Source organism: Schistocerca serialis, chromosome 6 (assembly GCF_023864345.2).
Source record: "Schistocerca serialis cubense isolate TAMUIC-IGC-003099 chromosome 6, iqSchSeri2.2, whole genome shotgun sequence".
NCBI classification, from domain to species: Eukaryota; Metazoa; Arthropoda; class Insecta; order Orthoptera; family Acrididae; genus Schistocerca; species Schistocerca serialis.
Window position 1 is genome coordinate 590,370,034 of NC_064643.1, and position 18,133 is coordinate 590,388,166.

General features: G+C 41.2%; 1 protein-coding gene across 1 annotated transcript in view; it reads right to left on the bottom strand.

Annotated features, from left to right (window-relative positions):
• LOC126484218 (uncharacterized) overlaps positions 1 to 18,133 on the bottom strand; it is a 60,739-nt gene that overhangs the window by 8,358 nt on the left and 34,248 nt on the right. Inside the window, exon 2 of the mRNA XM_050107632.1 lies at positions 966 to 1,178. Within this exon, the coding sequence (XP_049963589.1) occupies positions 966 to 1,178 (213 nt within the window). The remainder of the gene's footprint in view (positions 1 to 965; positions 1,179 to 18,133) is intronic.

An 18,133-nucleotide genomic window follows, 5' to 3' on the forward strand; every position in this document is an offset into this window, starting at 1 on the left:
GAACTCTGGAAATACGCAAATGTACTAACTGTACTGAATTTACATACACACCTCATAAATATCTGGAATACTGAGAAATTTCCAGAGGAATGGAATGTTGCAATAAACAATCCACTACACAACGAAAGAGATAGATCGGATCCAAATATATCCTCCCTGGATACTACTTCACAGTTTTCTCTGAGGTTCTGTATTTCAGAATTCATTAACAGCTTCACGCTGAATTAGGTGAATATCAAGGAGGTTTCCGCCCAGGACGAAGCTATCCTGGTCAAATTATTACTCTTAAATGGATAATGAAACACCGAAGGTCAGGAACAAGAAGGTAGTAATCAACTTCGTCGATTTTAAAATAGCCTATGATAGTATCCATCATGAATCTCTACTGTCTGTCCTTACGGGATTTGGTTTACACCAGAAACTTGTCCCATTCTAAAAGGATATTTTTGGCTCGGAAATGGGCGGTTCGGGCAATAAGTGATGTACGTTCACGAACCTCTTGTCGACCCCTGTTCACGAATCTGGGTATTTTGACATTGGCCTTTCAATATATAAATTCCTTACTGTCATTTCTGCCGTGCGGGGTAGCCGTGCGGTCTAAGGCGCCTTGCCATGGTTAGGGCAACTCCCGGCGTCGGAGTTTCGAGTCCTACCTCGGGCATGGGTGTGTGTGTGTTGTCCTTAGCGTAAGTTAGTTTAAGTTAGAATAAGTAGCCCGCTCTCTCCCTTCAGAGGCAGGGAATGAAAACATTTTTAAAAAATCCCCTCGTTTGCGAAATATCGCAGGTGAGTGACACGTATCGTCGGGAAGAATGGAGGAATCTGACGTGTAAGTCTGATGTATCAGATCCCTGAGAATCGTTCGAGAATGAAGACGCGGGGGAAGATCCCCTTCGAGGTGTAAGAAGAGTCGTCGAGACCTCAATAATGACGAATGAGCCCCGTTTGCAGAGGCCGGAACGCACCTCTGGGAAGCCGTCTTCACCGAGGCCGAACCGCTCCACGAGCCGCTCGCCCATCCTGCCGTGGCGGGCCTCGAACTCGGTCCTGCGCCGGTCGGAGACCTCGGGATCGAAGTCCCACTGCTGCGTGCGGAAGTTCTCGGGCGCCCCTGCCAGGTTGTTGCGGACCAGCCGCTGTATCAGGCCGTACAGCGGACCCGCCGGCGCCGACAGCGCCTGCCGACAGAGGAACGCGTGAAGCAGGTACACTATGTGATCAAAAGTATCTGGACACCTGGCTGAAAATGACTTACAAGTTCGTGGCCCCCTCCATCGGTAATGCTAGAATTCAATATGGCGTTGGTCCACCCTTAGCCTTGGTGACACCCTCCACTCTCGCAGGCATACGTTGAATCAGGTGCTGGAAGGTTTCTAGGGAAATGGCAGCCCTTTCTTCGCAGAGTGCTGCACTGAGGAGAGGTATCGATGTCGGTCGGTGAGGCCTGGCACGAAGTCAGCGTTACAAAACATTCCAAAGGGGTTCCATAGGATTTAGGTCAGGACTCTGCGCAGGCCAGTCCATAACAGGGAAGTCATTGTCGTGTAACCACTCCGCCACAGACCGTGCATTATGAACAGGTACTCGATCGTGTTGAAAGATGCAATCGCGATCCCCGAATTGCTCTTCAACAGTGGGAAGCAAGTAGGTGCTTAAAACATCAATGTAGGGCTGTGCTGTGATAGTGCCACACAAAACAAGGGGTGGAAGCCCTCTCCATGAAAAACACGACCACACCATAACACCATCGTCTCCGAATTTTACTATTGGCACTACAGCGCTGGCAGATGACGTTCACCGGGCATTCACCGTACCCTGCCATCGCATTGCCACATTGTGTACCGTAATTCGTCACTCCACACAACGTTTTTCCACTGTTCAATCGTCCAATGTTTACTCTCCTTATACCAAGCGAGGCGACGTTTGGCATTTACAGGAGTGTATGTGGCTTACGAGCAGCCGCTCGACCGTGAAATCCACGTTTTATCACCTCCCGCCTAACTGTCATAGTACTTGTAGTGGATCCTGATGCAGTACGGATAGATGTCTGCCTATTACACATTACGACCCTCTTCAATGGTCGTCGGTCTCTGTCAGTCAACAGACGATGTCGGCCTGTACATTTTTGTGCTGTACGTGTCCCTTCACGTATCCACTTCATTATCACATCGGAAACAGTGGACGTAGGGATGTTTAGGAGTGTGGAAATCTCGTGTACAGACGTATGACACAAGTGACACCCAATCACCTGACCACGTCTGAAGCCCGTGAGTTCCGACGAGCGCCCCATTCTGCTCTTACACGATGTCTAATTACAAGGAGTACCTCGCAGTAGGTGGCAGCACAATGAACCTAACATGAAAAACGTATGTTTTTGGGGGTGTCCGGATACTTTTGATCACATAGTCTATGTGGCCTTGAACAGACTATGGTAGTGGAGCGGTTGGTCTTGTTCTCCTAGAGGGATATCCAGGTTCTTTGAGACGACTGCCAAATTTAGAACTGTGTTATAATCATCTTTATTCCCATTGGAGTAAAAATGTGAGGGGCGTTCAATAGATAACGCAACACTTCTTTTCTGAAAGCAGGTTGGTTTTATTCAGGATTCTAATACACAATATTATTCCCCACTCGTTTTCCTACAAAACCATTTTTTTTTCAACAAAATCTCCTTTCAGTGTGAAGGTCTTATTCCACCTTAGGGATGGCCTGTATGCCCATACGATACCACTCTTATGATCGACGACGGATCCGACGTCTTCCTGCTTCAATAACCTCCACGTCATCCAACTACTGTTTCCCGCAGAGGGCATCCTTCATTGGGCCAAACAGATGGAAGCCGGAAGGTGCGAGGTGCGGGCTGTAGGGTGGATGAGGAAGAACAGTCCAATGAAGTTTTGTGAGCTCCTCTCGGGTGTGCAGACTTGTGTGAGGCGTGCGTTGTCATGGAGAAGTTGGTTTGCAATTTTGTGGCGACTAACACTCTGAAGTCGTTTCTTCAATTTCCTGAGGGTAGCACAATGCGCTTCAGAACTGATCGTTGCATCGAGAGAGAGGACATCAAACAACCCCTTCAGAGTTCCAGAGACCGCCGACACAACTTTACCAGTAGAGGATGCGGCTCTGAACAATTTTTCCTTGATAATATTCTTCGCGGGTGTGCATCCGGATCATAACGTCATCTTGACACAATATTTCAGCGGTCCAACTGGCCACCATCTTCAGGTGAGAGTGTTGGTACACGATCTCGCCGGAGCAGACTTCTCAGCGCAAGCGGCGGCCCCTATACAGGCTGCAGAAGGCCCACAATGCGTGCGCGAGAAGGTGCCATAACTGCCCTCTAGCGCAAGTAAACATACCGCGCCGCCAGTGGTGGAAACAGGCGAAATCGAGATATCGCTATCAAAAATTAAAAATTAAAAATTATTCCGACGATCGAAACACTTTTCCTTTGGAGGAGAGGTGGTGTGTCGCCATTCCGCGGACTGCGGTTCGAAGAGATGAATCTACGTTTCATCTTGTGACAATGTTCGACAAAAAAATTGTCACGATCAGCCTCGCAAAGCGCATGCAGTTCCGCGCATATGGTTCTTCGTTGCTGTTTATAGTCTGCTGGTAGGTGGCGAGGAACCCAGCAGTACACACCTGTAATTATCCCGACTGGAGCACTCTGTGTCAGCACTACAATAGAGACGTCCACTTGAGCAGCGACGTATTTGATTGTGATAAGTGGATCATCTCGAATGAGACTGTCCGCACGTTCTAACATTGCAAGCGTCACAACTGCGTACGACTGGCCGGCACGCGGGAGATGGAACAGGTTAGCGAGACCTGTTTGCGATGATGACAGACGCCTCGCCCAACGACTTCGTTCGTTGCCAGGTTGCCGTACACATTCTGCAAACGCCAATTATTATCTGCCATGCTCTGGTATTCCGCCAAAAGAAAATGACAGCTCTCCTATTGGAACGCACCTCCGCTACAGACGCCATTTTGAAAGCTACGTATAGAGCTGCCAGGAACTTCATGATGCTGCCGGCCGCGGTGTCCGAGAGGTTCTAGGTGTTTCAGTCCGAAACAGCGCGACTGCTATGGCCGCAGGTTCGAATCCTGCCTCGGGCATGAATGTGTGTGATGTCCTTAGGTTAGTTAAGTTAGGTTTAAGTAGTTCTAAGCTCTAGTGGACTGATGACCTCAGATGTTAAGTCCCGTAGTGCTCAGAGCCATTTGAACCAACTTCATCACTCTACAGAGGATGAAGCGGGAATATTCCACGATGTTCCATTTTTTTAAACCGAAATTGGCCGAAAAAAGGTGTTGCATTACTTATTGAACGCTCTTCGTATTTTGGGTGAGTAAGCGTGTCTTTATTGGCATGCAATGAATCCAGTAGAGGATGTCAATGAAAAAATTTAATGCCCTCATCTAAGCGTTGCCGATCTGGAAAAAATATATGAGGGCTCGATTTTTATATTGAATGGAAGGCGTGATAGTTTTGAACACTTTTGGGAATTACGTTTAAATAAAAACCTTCACAAGTTGGTGATCCTTTGCTTCCTTGGAATCGAAGTATACCAAAGAAGTACGAAAACAACGAAGCCAGCTCACCGAACACTTTCAAAACCCCGAAGGAATACTACAAAGCTATTTACATTGAAGTTTGTGAAACGGTGCAATCTTGCATTACTGAGTGGTTTGCTTCAATTGGACTCACGAAGGTCATTGCAGTTGATCAAGAGCGCTTGATTTTAGTAAACAGAGGTGTAACAAATTTGGAAAAACCAACTGAGTTTTTCAAAAATGACCTAGACACTGAAAGTCTGCGCTTACACTTGAATATGTTAGCCGATATCGCTAGTAAAAAACAACTGGTCTTAAAACACATGCGTGATGTAAGAAAGCACATTACATAAGAGCCTGCAGTTGGAGAAATGTTACGTGTTGTGAAGTGCATTAAGCTTCTCCAAGCAGTTCCAATCACGACAGCAACAGCAGAACAGTCATTTAGCACCCTTAGCAGTCAGAAGTCGTATCTCCGATCAACAATGGGACAGAAGCGATTGAACAACTTGGCTGTTCCTCAAGCCCACCGAGATGTTTTGGATGAATTGGACATCCGACCAGACACCAACGACTTCATATTCAGTAATCCAGTCAGATGGTCGACATTTGCACCTTTCTAAAGACACTCTGGTCCTAATTATGACATTTAGAGCAATATTAAAAATCTTTATAAAATAGAGAATTAGATACATACATAATGTTAAATTTTCAGTTTCGAAATATTAGTACAAGTTTTGTACTGTATTACTATAGTACTGCATTAGTTATTTTCAAGTAATTAAATATTTTTAGGGTGTAAGACCCAATTAAAACCCGCTATTTACATACTTTTTGACTGAAAGTATTAGGCATTCTTTATTAACTTTATTAACTGTATTAAAGCATTATCTTTGAGATAGTGTTTTTATTTAATGAACCCTGATCCTTATTCAAAGTAAGCTAAACTTAGCTATTTCACTTATTAATCAAAGAGCTATTACTGGGCGACACAAATATTTTGTTTTATTCTTTTAATGATAATTTAGGATTTATTTAAATATAATTTCAGTCTTTCAGAGCTATGTATTCACTGCTCTGTAATAGTCTATAAGCATGTTTATTACTGTAAACTAAATTAGCTTTTTACGAAATTACCATGCGTATTTATGTTTTGTTTCTTTTTTCAAAGCCAAAAAATGTGTCAGGCTTGTCTAGTTTCCCGGAGTGTCGAGTTATCGAGAGTCAAGTTTTCGGGATTCTAATGTTGATCATATGACTCTAAAACGCTTAAAAAACTTTAAAGCTCACTATTTTTTATCAAAAATTTAGAAAATTTCCCGGGGCAAGAACCCCAGTATGGGCCCCGCCAATATTTTTTGTAAATCGCCGCCTCTGCATAGGACACGACAAAAGCACTTCACAATGGGAATCACTTCCGGAAACGCGTCCTTGCTGTGACTGGCAGCAGCAAATTGCTGCTTTGTGCTGCCACGTTCCTTGAGGAGAAGAGTGGCGTGCAATGAGATTTGTTTCCTACATTCTCTTCTTACGAGCTACGATGAGGTAATGCACTGCACAGGGCAGCTTAGCGTATTATTTCAGTGCAAAGAATTCGCGAATGTAGTGAGGCATTATGAGTGATTTCATGTGACATGCTCTGTGTTTTTCACGTGGGCCGAATTCGGTTTACTATAAAGCATATTCGAATCATAGGCGAACTATATAGAGCACTTCCTCATTCATTTAACGAATCTCGATATTTGGATTGATCTCTTGAATATTTTTTGAGTAAATTCTTTACTTTGCAGTGGCATAGAATTACACGTGGTTCATGCAGAAATAAATGTGTTCTTCCATACATCATGAAATGTGTTTTGAGTTTAAATAATCAGTAATTTGAAATCGATCTCTCTGAATTTACTTAGCCTACGCCTTCACATCCGGAAATCATTTACTCAGCAACAAGATTACTATTAGCGTCTTTGTACGAATCTTTCATATCTTTGAAGGCAAGTTTGCGTCGAGATCTTCGAGGCAGTTAGCTATATCTCGCGATGCATATAGTGAATATTCTGTTATTCAATAATTTCAGTTTTTGTGCAGAAAAATATTTAGGCCACAGCCGCGAGCCAGGTATGTTCGCTGCGCATGCTTTTCTGTAGGGTGGGATATTTGTACATTTCGAAGTCAAATGATGAACTCATTGGTAGCAAACTGGACCACTGAGGGATATTCAAGTGTTCATTAGATTAACCGGTTGCGCAAAGTAAGTAATTCCTGTGTTAACTTCTTCTTAAAGTAAAGTCATATAGCATTAAATAAAGCATTTATATGTCGGTATTGTATTTGCAGATTACACTGAGGTGACGAAAGGCATAGGGTACCTCCTAAAATCGTGTCGGACCTCCTCTTGCAACTCGACTCTTTGGAAGTCCCCTGCAGAAATACTGAGCCATGCTCCCTCTGTAACCGTCCTTAATTGCGAAACTGTCACCTGTGAAGGATGTTGTCACGAAAATGTCCCATAAAGGTTTTATGGGGTTCACGTCGGGCGATATAGGGGGCCAGGTCTGTCGCTCTTATTGTCCAGAATGTCAAACCATTCGCGAAAAATTGTGGCCCGGTGACATGAACATGGGAACATAAAGTCCATGAATAAATGCAAATGGTCTCCAAGTAGCCGAACATAGCCATTTCCAGTCAATGGTCGGTTCAATTGGACCAGAGGACTCAGTCCATTCCATGTAAACATAGCTCACACCACTATCGAATCACAACGAGCTTGCACGGTGCCTTGTTGACAACTTGGATCCATGGCCTCATGAGGTCTGCACTACACTCGAACCTTACCATCAGTTCTTACCAACTTAAATCTAGATTCATCTGAACAGGCCACGGTTTTCCAGTCCAACCGATACGGTCAAGAGCCGAGGAGAGGGGCTGCAGGCGACGTCGTGCTGATAGCAAAGGCACTCTCATCGGTCGTCTTCTGCCGCAGCCCATTAACGCCAAATTTCGCCACACTGTCCTAATAGATACGTTCATCGTACGTCCCACACTGATTTCTGCAGTTATTGCGCGCTGTGTTGCTTGTCTGTTAGCACTGACAACTTCACGCGAATGCCGCTGCTCTCGGTCGTTAGTGAAGGCCGTCGGCTACTGCGTTGTCAGTTGTGAGAGTTAATGCCTGAAATTTGGTATTCTAGGCACACTATTGACACTGTGGAACTCAGACTACTGAATTTCCTAACGATCTCCGAAATTGAATGTCCCATGCATGACGCTCCAGCTACGGTTCCGTGTTCAAAGTCTATTGATTCCCGTCGTGGGGCCATAATCACTTCGGAAACCTCTTCACATTAATCACCTCAGTACATATGACAGCTCCGCATATGCATTTCCCTTTCATTCCTTGCGTACCCCCGACACTACCGCCAGTTGCATATGTGCATATCGCTATCCCACGTCTTTCGTCGCCTCACCTCAGTGTATAAGATGGCATCTTAATCAGGTCAGTTTTGTGTAGGCATTCCTACATGTGCTCAGAATATAATAACAATACAAGGGCCTTTGGAAGTTATACGGGAAGTAGTTATTAAGTTTTCACAATTGCCACGAAAAAGTAAAGATTCGTTATCAATTTTTCATTTGTCAGCAGAACTGGTACACACTGAAATTCTCAAGCCACAGTACTGTGGCACGCAAATAGAAGACTCGACACAAGTGTTGCAGCCGATTCATAAAGAGCAATACCGTGCAGTAATTCGTTTTCGTTAGCTGCATGCAGTGTTTTCGCTGTTCCCAAAACGCTTGCACTACACGTTTGCTTTGTGCTTCACTACATACGGTTGAAGGTATCCAGGCTGCACATTAGGACTGGCTTCCTCACACATAAACAAACTAGTTGATGGTACAACGCCGCATTCCCTTCCATGGTGGCTACTACAATGCTGGGCACAATATTGATATTGTCATATCCATGGTAGGAAAAGGTTCGACGTAAAAAAGCGGCAAGAAGTCTTCCGACTACTAGGGAGACCATAAGTCAAGAAATGATTTACAAATAGTACAAGCACAATAGTAGAACGAAGATCAATGTAATTTAGGTTATCAACGATTTTCAGATTCCCTTCATGTTGTAAATCCATAAGTTTTCTATAGGATAAGCAGCACCTGTTGAAGGTGAAAGCTACATCGTGTAACGTTCCCTGGCGGCACACACACTATTAATAAAATGAAATGACACACAGAATTGCTGAACTCGAGCGTGCACATTTGCAAATGCTTAACAACAACTGTGGCACGCCTGTTAGGAACGTGTACGGTAATGAGAACACTATTTACAGTTCATACCAACAAAAAAGCAATTCGTATGTACTGTAATTGCTTAACAAAAAATATTATTTAATTTTGTGTAAAGGACGTTGGTTATTATTGTAGTATTTTCTGCAATAATATTCTCGATGTATTTATGATTGTAATATTTCTATACTCGTAATTACGAAATATGTTAATATCTGCGATGAAAAACGTAAAATATAGCCACAGAGGAAAGTAATGTTGTAAGATTACAAAGATATATTCATTATCAGCAATACTATAAAAAGCACTACATAATGTGCATTCTTTGTCGTCGTCCTCGAGAGCTGAGAGAGACCGGTACCTGTGACGTAGCATTATATGAATGAGTAGACTTCTTTTGTCTGTATCTATCTTTAGCCGCCATTAGAGGAGAAATTATAAAGGTGTGTAATTTTAATTATTGTTATGGTCTAAATACATTATAATTTATCAAAATTGTGTATTACTAATGTAAATTAGCTTGCCCATGTCATCTATAATATTTCTTTAAAGAATTTTCAGCACTTTTAGCGATTATCGTTGGTGTTGCTGGGCTGTGCCGCAACCGAACGATTTGCAGCGGCGGCACATTTAAAAAATTGTTCCGCTATAAAATTAACCAAACCCGTAAATCGGGAGCAGGTAAGATTAGCAGTGAATAACGAAATATTTTTCTTTTACCGCGATCCTGAGGCTGACTGAATTTATTACTGGTTTTACATTTGTGCATTCATAGGCGGATAATTAACGTTGAAGTTGTTAATCTGTTGGTTCTTTCAATTTTTAAAGCAAATAACTTAAACGTATAGTGAAGTGTGTTTTGTCAATGATAATTAAACGTTCAGGTCGGCTTGGCAATATTTAACCATTTTATGCTAACAGAGACAGTCTTGTGTTCCATAGCTAACGCCGGGAAAGAATTCAGTAAATATTTAAAAAACCACCGCACTTAGAAAATGTGTCCCAAGGCCGAAATACGTAAAAAAATTAATTTAAATACTTTTCAAAGTCATAAATGTTATTGATCAGTTAGTTTGAATTTATCAGCAGGAGATGGTTGCTAAGGTTCACGTAATTTTAAATGTGCTTAATTCTGTCTAAATGAATTTTTATTACCACACGTAAATAAGGGGTTCTACAACAAAGTTCGTACTGAAAGAGTAAATAACAAAAATATTTAAAGCCATTTCTTCCCCATTTTCATCCATTCATTTTTACATAATAATTTTTTTTCTCATTAAACTGGCGCCCAACGTGGGGCCCGAAATACCCATGAGATAATTAGGGAATTGTTGTAGTCGAACTTTGTAGGAGAACAATTAATAATTTTTTCATGTATTGTATGTATTGCCTAACCAATATTGTGTGGCAATACCTGTATATGATTTTTTGCATGAGAACACTATATACCCAGAGGCAAGCTCAAGAAGAGAGCTCATTATATCAAAAAATTAATTACCTACCACAATACCAGGGGGCAGCTGCACCCAAGATAGATCACCAAAAGGTAAAGCTACAGTGTAGTTGTCCTGTGGGTAGTAAAGTAGCCTCAGTGCGGTGTTCTCGGATCATTAGTGGTGTGCTTGTTGTTAGTGTTTTTTTTTTTTTTTTTCTTTTTCTTTTTTTTTTTTTTTTTTAAATAACAGGACATTTGAGTAGTTAGTCATCGTAGTATATAATAAGTGTGTTTCAACAAATGACCATTTCTTGTGTGATTACGTCAGTGAAACCTGAGTGTTAGGATATTTAGTTCAGATTTTGTTTCTTTTGTTGACTGTGGTTAGATTGCGTAGTCAGAAAAATATAAACATGGATAATGAACAACAGTTAGCAAGCAGTGATACCGAGTTAGAAAGTGGGGCACAAGGTAATGTTACTGGCGTAGTTCAGGAAGTACAATGTGAGAATCTGGGGGCAGAAGGGCAAAAAATGTTGCCACTGCCAACCAGTGATTCAGTTGAAAGTAGAAACACTGTGCCACCCACACGCACTAGACACGGACCAGAGAGTGGTGAGGTGTCAGAAATGCAATCATTAAGAGTTATGTTCGAGCGCATGCTCAATTTTCCAAGCTACGTTTATGCATGAACAAGCAGAGCGTGATCGATGCTAGCATGCGAGAGACTTGCAGTTAATGCAATCTTTGAAAGCTATGCAAAGTGAGATTGTTAGTTTGAGACAAAACTATGAAATCATACCCAAAGCGGTACAAGAACTGAGCGAAAGAGTAGATAATATCCAGGTGGCTAACGCCAGTATCGTAGATGAAATCAGTGTACTGGCTAACAGGATGGAAAAATTAGAAATTGACACAAGTCAAGCAATAGAGCAGAAAATATCCGAACAGGCAAACAAAATTGAAAAGGAATTTACGAACTGGTTAGAGGCAAAAGACACCGACCTTAATCAAACAACAGACGAAAAGGTGCACGCCGCGATTGAGGCCTGAGACTTGGGCTCGAGGGCGGAAGTGCAGGACCTAAGAATGGCGGGGCACACTGACATTCCGCTGTGGCAGCGGAAAGTCAACCGTCGTCTTGCGGATCTGGAAAACAGCTTGTTGCACGGCGACGCACAGGCGTGTGTGACGCCAGCCAGGTCCAACAATGATATGCATATAAATACAGCAGTGAAAAATTGCGACTGCGAGACAGAACAGGCAACCAATGTTAGCGAAACAAACAAATGACATTCCAAAATAGTGATTGAAGAAAGCCTGATTAAAAACCGACAGTTCCAGATCTTTACAACGGAGAAGAAATCTGTTCACCCTGTAGTATTTATCAAGGGATTTAGAAACATTTTGCCTAGTGTTTGGAGTCATACACAGAAAATACAGTTCGTTATGTCTTACATACAAGGAGATGCTGCATTATGGGCAACCGAAGCAGCTGACAGTTGCGACACATATGAGCAATTTGAAAAGGCATTCTTGGCCAAATATTGGTCAACATGTATTCAGGAGAGATTACGGAAAGAGGTATATAATCCAGAGCCGTATTCTCCACGATTAGGCAATATGCGAAAATATTTTGAGAAATACATTAATAAGACCCGTTACTGGGACGAGCAGATTTCATCCCGGGATTTGATCAGACTTTTGAAATCACACTTGCCGATACACGTAAAGGAAAAACTTATACACGTACCGGAGAACGAAATGGAACATTTCTTGTCTGTTCTGGACTCAATTGACCTGATTCAGGAGGATGTTAAGGCAGCCTCTGAACAGGCTAGAAGTAACGGATACGGTTACAGAAATGGTCGAAATAACACGCCTCCACCAAATAATGGAAACGGCGGAGGTAACAATAGGAGACAAGATTATGTGCAAAACGGGAATAGAGGTAGAGACCGGAACGGCAATAGTCCGCCGGTGAACAATGACCGGAAAAGAAGGTTCGATGACCGATATGAAACAGGCCCACCAAGCAATAGTAGATGGAAAAATGCCAGGGGGCCGTGGAACACCAATACCTATAACGATGCAAACCGAACTTGGCCACAGAACCAGAGGCCCAGTCCGGACCGGCAAAACAGTGAAAGATATGACAATAACCGACCGCCACCACAAAATGAGCCAATTGCGCAACCGTGGCGGCCGACGCAACACAACTTAACACATAGTGGAGGTCAGCGACACAGAGCAGCCACACCCATCCACCAGTAATAATCCAACAAACTAGATTCAGCCGAGATACGCTCTCCATCGTCGGCTGAGGTTTGGAGTGAGAGCAGCCCGACACAGAACAAAACATCGGAAATCTGTATCCTCAGGCATAATGACGGGGTACAGATGGGACATGAATTAATAACTAAACCACCCGCGTGCATAAAGGAGCACAAAGACAAAGTACAAGCGATAATAGAGATCAAAATTAACAATACTGATGTGCAAGCAATCGTAGATACAGGTGCTACTGTCAGTGTCATGAGTATGGACTTATTCAGAGTACTGGGGAAAGAAAAGCGTATGCTGACTTTCCCTGTGAACAATTGCAAAGTCACTGGAGCCATCAGTGCACAGCGACAAATAATTAAACTCCAAGTGCGGGTAGAGATGTATATAGGGGGAGAAGTCATAGCGTGCTCGTTCCTGGTAGTAAAGGGTTTAAAGGTAGCCTACATTTTGGGGGTAGATTTTTTGAGAGAAAGGGACGCAGTAATCGACCTTTCTCGGGGAAAATTAAGTTTGATGAACACGGATAGGAGGATAGAATTGTCCATGCTCACATCTGAAGAGGTACCTGTGCCTAATTGTAATGCTATTAACATAAAATGTAGGAATCAGTGGATACTACATTTAGACAATCATTCTCTAGGACAAAATCTCTATTATCCAGACGTACAAGGTGATCAATTAAAAGCAAATGTGGACGCACTTGTGAACAAAGTATCACAGTCCGAAAATTTGAACTCAATGAAACAGCAGGATTTGGTATAGTTATTATCTGGCTATGCAGATGTATTTTCAGAACGACCAGGAATTGTTAAGGGATATCAATACAATATCGAGGTGAAGCCTCACAAAACCTACTGTCGAGCCTCATACTCCATTCCTTGGTCCAAGAAGGAAATAGTAGCTATCTCTTAGCAGATCCCCAATCAGGGAGAGTAAGGGGACTGTATCCGCGTAAGGATGTGAAAATATTCCCACAGTAAATGACTAATAGTCCTATTGTTATGTGTAAAAAGGTACGCCATTCTTTTGAAAATGAATGAACATTAATGATGTGTGATCTGTAGAGATAATGTACTAGTGTAGAAGTATTCAGTTATAAGAATATGATTGACTTTCTCTTTTGTTTATGATTATTTGTGTTATGTCCTCTTTTTAATTAGTGTTAGCTTAAACATGCTCTAAATGTCTGCACAGATAACCTGATTAGTGCAATTATTTGTAGTGTTAAATTGTGACAGAGATCAGTCAGGAGGAACATTTTAGTAGTGATTAGTTTGTGTACTGCATAATATTCTATATGTGTGTCAAACTTGAAATATTTCTTGGTACAGTCTTTTCTATTATATATATATATATATATATATATATATATATATATATATGTGTGTGTGTGTGTGTGTGTGTGTGTGTGTGTAGCTGTCAGATTGACAGGTTCGAACCCAGAATAATATTAATAATATGAGACCCTGAGAACTTTATTTTCAAACCAGTATTATCAAAGAGAGTAATGCACCCAGTAGTGACCCGAGGGCACCATGGGAGGCAAACTTATTGCAAATTTAAGTAACGCAAAGTTATGCACAAAGAAGCTTCAATTGAAGCATGTGCAGATCGAATCAGTAAAAAGAGCTAGCCTGATACAGTCCAAGTCAATTTTAGCCTACAGAGACTACACTGTAGTTACGTAGGACCTTGCAAGTAAAGTGAGACATAATTTCAAAGGAGTTATTGAACAATATGCCTGAATCCGGCTGGAATGCACAAATAAAATCTACTCGAACATAAATATAGATGATTTTTGGGCAAACTAATACGAAATTTTAATATTTATTACCATGTTCGCAATTATCACACACCTTGGTAAAAAGCGAACAAAGAAGTTACGAATTTGCTGTTACAAAAAATTGCACAACGGACATTGTAACTGAAAAAACTTAAACAAAAGTGCAGTATTGTGTGGCAGAGACAGACAGTGACTGTTAAAACTGCAGCAATACGTCACGAGGTTGTTTCGAACAAGCAATAAGAAACTGTATCATCGCCGTGTGTGCAAATGGACAAGGAACTAGCACGACATGAACAGTGAGCCGATAATAGACGGTGGACCAAGCTAGTGTCAAACTATAACTTGTACTGTGCGTGTGTACAAATATATATTCTTTGTGTGTCAAGGGACGCCAGGAAAGCGCATTGACTACAGAGATACATTTTGTTCTAAGGTGAAAACTTGCGTATGACTAATGACAAGTCATGACATGGTGAAAAAATATTGTGTGCCCATAAAACGCGTTACTGTGACAACAAAACATTGTGCAAACCAGACTAGCGAAGGCCTACTGAATAATAACTGCCAATAACTGTGTGCGTTCTTTCCCACAGCAGGAAAAATGCCCATAAGGATAGTACACTGTTTGTGAACTTGTTGCGTGTTTGCTGGAGCACTGCAAGAAGATATCACACGGGCGAGCTGATATACAACGCGCATCCGGCTACTTCAGCCATGCAGCGGCCGCAGCAACCGGTAGCAGACCAGACAGCCACACGCCTCTCCGCGCCGTAGCTGTCAACGCCGGGGGCGGTGACCTACACGGAGCCGACGCGCCGCGCTGAGCGCCGCTCAACAATCACTCCGCACCGCTCAACAACTACAGCATTATTGACATATTCCAAAATATTTACATAAACTGCATAACATGTCAATGAACTCGGTTTTTGACAAACATTGAACACTTATTATGTATACCCGTAAACTGACGAGAGAAAATGAACACTAACAAGTGTAGGAGATGGATTTGTAACACGTAGCTAGTGAGAACATTATGAAAAGTGACGTTGTACTAAATGATTTCAAAAAACTAAATGATATATCCTAGGACAAGTGACCTTGCAGTATATCGCAAAAATGATAATTACGAGTTGTTAAACACACACAACAAACTTTCGTTGAACTGTATGTGACTGTGATATTATGTAACCGTTGATGACAAACTGCTAAATCATTTCAAAAGAATTACTGTTAAAGAGACAAGATTAATCATGAACCAACTGGGATGGCTGGGCTCCGGCACAGTTTTGCCCAGGTTTCCTGTCTGCCTTCGCCCAAATGGGGGAGCCATGAACATATATAACCCTGGGACTAATTAAGAGAGCCATTCCATAAAAAAAACAGATTTGTAAAGAACGTTACTGGCACCATTGTGTCAATGTATAGAAACTCTTTGCCAAATGCTGCCAGGGGGCATGTAACGTTCCCTGGCAGCACACACACTGTTAATAAAATGAAATGACACACAGAACTGCTGAACTCGAGCGTGCACATTTGCAAATGCTTAACAACAACTGTGGCACGCCTGTTAGGAACGTGTGCGGTAATGAGAACACTACGTACAGTTCATACCAACAAAAAAGCAATTCGTATGTACTGTAATTGTTTAACAAAAAATATTATTTAATTTTGTGTAAAGGACGTTGGTTATTATTGTAATATTTTCTGTAATAATATTCTCGATGTATTTATGATTGTAATATTTCTATACTCGTAATTACGAAATATGTTAATATCTGCGATGAAAAAATGTAAAATATAGCCACAGAGGAAAGTAATGTTGTAAGATTACAAAGAGATATTCATTAGCAGCAATACTATAAAAAGCACCACATAATGTGCATTCTTTGTCGTCTTCCTCGAGAGCTGAGAAAGAGAGGAACCTGTGACGTAGCATTATATGAATGAGTAGACTTCTTTTGTCTGTATCTATCTTTAGCCGCCATTAGAGGAGAAATTATAAATGTGTGTAATTTTAATTATTGTTATGGTCTAAATACATTATAATTTATCAAAATTGTGTATTACTAATGTAAATTAGCTTGCCCATGTCATCTATAATATTCCTTTAAAGAATTTTCAGCACTTTTAGCGATTATCGTTGGTGTTGCTGGGCTGTGCCGCGACCGAAAGATTTGCAGCGGCGGCACATTTAAAAAATTGTTCCGCTATAAAATTAACCAAACCCGTAAATCGGGAGCGGGTAAAATTAGCAGTGAATTACAAAATATTTTTCTTTTACAGCGATCCTGAGGCTGACTGAATTTATTACTGGTTTTAAATTTGTGCATTCATAGGCGGATAATTAACGTTGAAGTTGTTAATCTGTTGGTTCTTTCAATTTTTAAAGCAAATAACTTAAACGTATAGTGAAGTGTGTTTTGTCAATGATAAATAAACGTTCAGGTCGGCTTGGCAATATTTAACCATTTTATGCTAACAGAGACAGTCTTGTGTTCCATAGCTAACGCCGGGAAAGAATTCAGTAAATATTTAAAAAACCACTGCATTTAGAAAATGTGTGCCAAGGCCGAAATAAGTAAAAAATTTAATTTAAATAATTTTCAAAGTCATAAATGTTATTAATCAGTTAGTTTGAATTTACCAGCAGGAGAGGGTTGCTAAGGTTCACGTAATTTTAAATGTGCTTAATTCTGTCTAAATGAATTTTTATTACCACACGTAAATAAGGGGTTCTACAACAAAGTTCGTACTGAAAGAGTAAATAACAAAGATATTTAAAGCCATTTCTTCCCCATTTTCATCCATTCATTCTTACATAATAAAAATTTTTTTTCTCATTAAAATCGCCATAATATTGTCCAAGAGAGGAAGTTAGATTCAGGAAAGAAAATAAGGCTAATGACAGTATGGTCGATCTCCTCCCCGTTTTTCACATGAACTAGTACTCTTTTTCTGATGATCTCGGGTCCACGGGAAGGGAAATCTTTCCATTTATCGTAGCCGTCAATACAAAATTATTACCGACCACATGCTTTGCAAAATATATCGCTGACGTTCCTACTTCCGGCAACTTTTCTGCATGGATTTCAGTGGCCGCCTGTCCTATCTCACAAGTGAGGTACATTTTTGGCTTTGTGGTTCAAATGGCTCTGAGCACTACGGGACTCAACATCTTTGGCTTTATGGTTATAGCATCCTTCTATTACAGTACATCCTTAGGTACTTCCTACTGCTTTCCAAATTCTTCACTGTTCTTATTCCATTGATATAGTTTGCTAGCAACAACCTATTCCTCAAGTATATCTTCTTTATACTTTAACAAAATTAGTTGAAAATAATTTATTTCTTGTTGTTTTACATGGTTTCAGGACAAGCTTCTTTCGGTATTTGTGCCATTTTCAAGTGTTTCTGTTGACATTACAATTGTAAAGCATTTCATTCTACGTGTATGTAACAGTACTATGTGATTTTTATCTTATATTACACTTACGTCTAGATGGAGCAACGTCCATAAAACATCTTTTATTTACTGCGCTGTTAATATAGGTCTATTTCTATGGAAATTTTGTGTTTCTTTTTTCAGATGTCAAATGACATTTCGTTCCACTGATGCATTTTGTTCACAAGTAAATTATACCTTAGGTGGTCAGAGATATTTCTTGCCAGAGATAGTTTGCATTATGGTATGTTTATGTGTCACCCACAGACATACATTACCAGACTGGCAAACACATAGCTGTTACTGAAGCCTGACGTAACTCACTTTTAGTGAGGTAAGA